This window comes from Arachis duranensis, chromosome 4 (assembly GCF_000817695.3).
Source record: "Arachis duranensis cultivar V14167 chromosome 4, aradu.V14167.gnm2.J7QH, whole genome shotgun sequence".
Lineage (NCBI taxonomy): Eukaryota > Viridiplantae > Streptophyta > Magnoliopsida > Fabales > Fabaceae > Arachis > Arachis duranensis.
Genome location: NC_029775.3, coordinates 18,620,358 through 18,625,355, shown reverse-complemented (window position 1 = coordinate 18,625,355; position 4,998 = coordinate 18,620,358). Strand labels below are relative to the sequence as shown.

At 44.5% G+C, this 4,998-nt stretch overlaps 1 protein-coding gene across 1 annotated transcript; it reads right to left on the bottom strand.

The window, feature by feature from the left end:
* Positions 1-1,957: 1,957 nt before the first annotated feature.
* LOC107483605 (uncharacterized) lies at positions 1,958-2,446 on the bottom strand. Its single transcript, XM_016104221.1, has one exon. The coding sequence runs from the start codon at positions 2,444-2,446 to the stop codon at positions 1,958-1,960; it is 489 nt and encodes a 162-aa protein (XP_015959707.1).
* Between the last annotated feature and the right edge of the window lie 2,552 nt (positions 2,447-4,998).

Here is a 4,998-nt window from a genome sequence, read left to right as displayed (position 1 = left end):
AAAACCAAGAAGGGATATATGTAATTTCGTGCCCAGCAAGGTCGTAGGATCTTCGGCCTTTTCGAAGATTACTTCCATGGGTTTAAATCCACCTTTTTCAAGGTCAGGCCGGTCGAGGGCCACCATCCTTTCTGGCTTTCCCTGGAGCTGGAGAGACGGATCCATAACTATTGGAGTTTTGGGGCAGGGTCTGATTACTTGTTAAAAGTGACTTATAATGGGTTAAGGCCAGAGGATCGCCAGATCGCCGACATTTTGCTGGCTATTTTTGGTAACAAAACCTTAATCCCCACATGGTAATGGGAGATTGAGAGACCGGACGGTCTTACGTAGGTGAGTTATTAACGGTTCCTTTGCTTTTTCTGTGTTATTTTTATGCACATATTCCTGTTTTGGGGTCTCATGATTTTTTTTACATGTGCTGTTTCCATGGCTGATGGGAAGACTACCATGGTTGCGTTGATGCAATTTTTTTAATGAAGACTCCTCGGCAACTCCTTCGATAGGTCCTGTCCCTGGGGTTGTCGGTGAGGGGAGTGGCCAGGTTACGGATCGGGACCAAAGGCAGGCTTTTTCTACTGACAAAGGGGCTCATGAGGATCCAATGACTACTCCTGTTGATGAGGTGCCGACTCAAGAGGAAGAGGAAGACCTCCGGGCTGACGAGGATTCGGTCATTGTGACTAACCTAAAAAGAGGAACACCTTGCATGGCAACTCTTTAATAGTGATGGAGAATAACTTTAATGTCGGGCGCTTAATTGAGTCGCAGCTTCTCCCAGGCACGGAGGAGTTCTGCCGGGTTGAGGATCTTGCCGATTAGGCAAGGTGGACCTATCGTAGCCTCCTCCGAGCTGCCGCCATTGCCAAGAAGGTGGAGCCTGTCTTGGCAAATTGTCTGGTTTTTGAAGGGAAGCTTCGGGCATCTCAGAAGGTTTTCATGGATTTGAGAGCCTGGGAAGAGGTTGGTGGAGCTTGGTCTCTTCCTATCGTCTTCTCTGAATACTGCTCGTGCTGAGGTTGTAGCTGCTGGGACGAGGGTTAAGGACCTGGAGGAGAAGATTGCTCAAGCAGTGAGCTCGGCTGAGGCTGCTCAGCAAGAGGCGTCCTCTTTGAAGAAGAAAACTAAGGAGGTTGTGAGGTATGCCGAAAAGTCGTTAAGGCTACTAAGGAGGGGATCAAGGCTCAGGTGACCATGCTCGCTCACGACCTCGACCTCTCGGCTATTGGGGCCTTTAGAATGGTTCAGGACGGAAAGATTGTTGATATCCCAAAGTCATGAGGTCGTGGCTCTGTTATTTCCTGTTGTGTCTTTGAACTTTTGGGTCTATGTGGTGCCTTTGATTTTGTAATTTTGACAACTACTTTGGTTTGAACATTGTATTGATATTTTATTATGTCGTTTAACCGGGGTGTTGTAGTGCTCTTTGCTTTATTTTTTCTTGCGACTACCTGATGTTTTTGCTTTGGCTAACGGACCATGATTCACTATATTTTGGTCTCTGCAGTTCATGGGATGATAAGTCCCAGGTTGCCGTTAGATCAACCATCGGGATACGTATTACCGCTTGTTTCAATAGAAAAGGAAATTGAGAGTATGCATATGGCAAAAACGAAATACCGATAAATGCAAAGGTTAACTTGTAAAATAAAATGATATTACCATTCTTGTAGAATTATTTTATATATATAAAAAGAGTGTAAGCATGTATGGGGGGAGTAAGCCTAATGGATTTAACATTTTTTTAAGGGTGTAATAGACGGAGAGATGAAAATTAATATAAGAGTAAACCGCTAGGTCGGGTTGTCATATCTTAGGAGTAGAATCTCTTCAGATTTGCCATATTCCATGTCTTTGGTATCTCGCTTCCGTCTAACTTTTCCAATTTGTAGGCACCTTTTCTGAGTACCTCTCTTATTCTGTATGGGCCTTCCCAATTTGCCGCTAACTTGCCCTCTCATAGGGTCGGCGATCCTATGTCGTTGTGTCGCAACACTAGGTCGCCTTCTTCGAGACTTCTTTTTAGTACCTTGCTATTGTACCTCAGGGCTAACCTTTGCTTAATCATTATTTCCGTAAAGTGGGCCATCTGTCTAGATTCTTCAATCAAATCCTTTTCCACTGCCTCATCTCTCCCGCCGAGGAGTAACCTTAGACTCAGCTCCCCGACCTCGACTGGGATGACGGCGTCGACTCCGTAGGTGAGTCGAAATGGTGCTTCTCCGGTAGATGACTGGGCGGTCGTTCTGTAAGACCATATGACCGAAGCTAGCTCGTCTGCCCATGAGCCCTTCTTTTGATCGAGTCGTTTCTTCAGTCCTTTCAGAATGACTTTATTTGCTGCTTCTACTTGACCATTACTCTGTGAATGTTCTACCGAGGAGAACTTCTCCTTGATTCCTAGCTCGGATAGGAACTCTCCAAATTTTTTGTCGGCAAACTGCATCCCATTATCCGATACCACGGTCTCTGGAATTCTGAACCTGGTAATCACTTATCTTCACATGAACTTTCGACAATTTGCCGATAATATGCTGGCTAGTGGCTCAGCTTCTATCCATTTAGTGTAGTAGTCTATGGCTACTATTAGGTACTTGTTCTGATGGCTACCTGAAACTGTAGGTCGATCTCGGTAGAGATCTTCTGTGTTTGGTCGGAGCCGACGTATCCGGCAGGTGTATAACGGCCAGAGCTGGTGTGTCCGACTTGTTGGACTTGGTGATGGTGTTGATCCTTCATTCCCGGAGGGTGGGGGGTACCTGCAAGGGACTCCGATGCTTAAGTTAGCAAGGGTATTAAGCAGGTATTGAGTAGAATCAGAGTATGAGTTATACCTGGGTGCTCCAGTGTATTTATAATGGTGAGATGTGGCCTTTTGTGGATAAGATAAGTTAGTTATCTTATCTTATCTTTTATCTTTAAGTGAGCTCATCTTATCTTTTAAGGGAACCACCCTTCTCTCTGTAGGCTTGGGCCGCTTTAGGATTTGGGACGTGTTCCTCTATTTGGGCCCTGCCTTGGGCTTTCATGGGGACTTGACCGAGATCTTTGGGAAGAGGTCGGGTTGTCCTGACCTGAAGAGGTCGGTCGCTTTGTCTGTCAAACATCCTGGGTCGGTCATCTTGACCCAGGGTATGAACAGTGCCCCTGCTTGAGCTCGGTCTTCTTTTTTGAGGTCGAGTCTTTTGACTTCGGTCCTTTTTTGGTGAAGCCGAACTCAAGCATTTTTGTTGATTCCTTTGTAGCTGCTTTTGAATGTAGAACGTTTCCTCTAAAAGACGCGCGCTTTATATCGGCGCTTTTTCGGGAACATGCGAGGGTTTAATGCTTTCTTTAATTTTGAGCATTAATTGCCCCGTTTTCCCTGGGCTCTTTACTTTGATTTTGAAAAATCCAGAAAACGGTTTCTCTCCTTTTATTTTCCTTGTAACCTCTTCGTAACTTTTTCCACTTCTCTCTTCGCTCTCTGTCTTTCGCTTGCGTTTTCTGCTTCCTAGCGTTTAGTGTCGTCGCTCGGCGGTTTCCTAGGCAACTTTCGTTTCTGCCCCTTTTTCAAAGTTTCTTCCGTCTCCAAGTTAGTCCCTTTTCATGCTTTCTCTTTGATTGTGGTTTTGTGATGAGGTTTCAGTTTTGATCCTCTCTTTTTGAAAAAGTTTGGATCTTTCTATTTTTCTTGAGCCCTAGATTTGTTGAAGTGTGCTTTCTGATATTTTCTCTATCTTCTACATGATCCTCTTCGCCTTCGTTGGGTGCCTCTAGGGCTTTGCATGTTTTTGTTGTTTCTATTCTTGGTACTGCTTGTCCGTGTCTGTTCCTCGTTTATTTGAAGGTTGCTTTTGTCTGATCTTGAAAAAAGGTTACATCTTTAATAGTCTCTGCTTGGCGTGCTTTGATGTTCGGGAATGCTTTTTGCTTGGTAGACTGTAATGGTTTATGCTTTCTTTATTTGAAGTCTTTTTCTTGCTTGAGAGATGCTGGTTTTCTTGCTTGAGAGATGCTGGGGTAGAAGCTGTAGATTTTCCTAGATACCTTACTTGATTATTGCCTCCAAAGGATGCCCCAAGACTTTTGGTTTGAGTCTTGGAGTTTTCCTTTTCTGCTTGTTTCGCCTGTCTCGTATTGAGTTGTTTTCTCCCTTGTCCGAGATGTTTTTAGTAACCCCATCTTCTTTTCTTACTTGTAGGATTAGTTGGCCTCATGTCTACTCGCAATAACATTGTAGAGATGTCTTCCAGAGTTCCCGAGGGGATGTCCGATTGGCTGGACTCCCTTGTTTTGTTGTGTGTTTCTGTTGTGGATGCTGAGTTTTGCACAGAACTGAGGAAGCGCCATAGGATTTGTGGTAACAATGCCCGTGAGGAGGATTACGAGCTTGTTGCTCCTGATTCTGATGAGAGAGTCTACTTTCCGACTTTTGTTGAGGGAGGGCGTCCCTTTTTTATGCTTATGAATACTTCTTCAGTCAGTTGAATGTTTCTTTTCCTTTTACTGCTTTTGAAACTGACCTATTGTGGTCGTGTAACATTGCTCCATCCCAGCTTCACCCGAATTCCTGGGGTTTTATTAAAATTTTCCAACTTCTCTGTCGTGAACTAGATGTAACACCTTCCCAGAATCTTTTTCTTTACTTGTTTGTTTCCGCCAAGCCTGGCGGTTCTTCAAAAAAGAAAGCTTCTTGGGTTTCTTTCCGGTCCACCCGGGGCCATAAAGTGTTTGCGATGTATGATGAGTCCTTTAAGGACTTCAAGAACTACTTCTTTAAAGTTTGAGCTGTTGAGGGGGCCCACCCCTTTTTTCTTGATGAAAATGATGAGCCTGCTTTTCCTCTAGAGTGGCAAAAGAATGTAAGAGTGCCACGTTACACATGGGAAATGCTTAGTGAGGTTGAGCGGGCCTTTGTAGTTGTTCTTGAAGATTTGTGGGGGAAGCCTCCCCATCTGGATACGAAGAGATTTTTGAGTGATCCATCTTTGGTTCGAGCTACTTTGGGTACTGTCT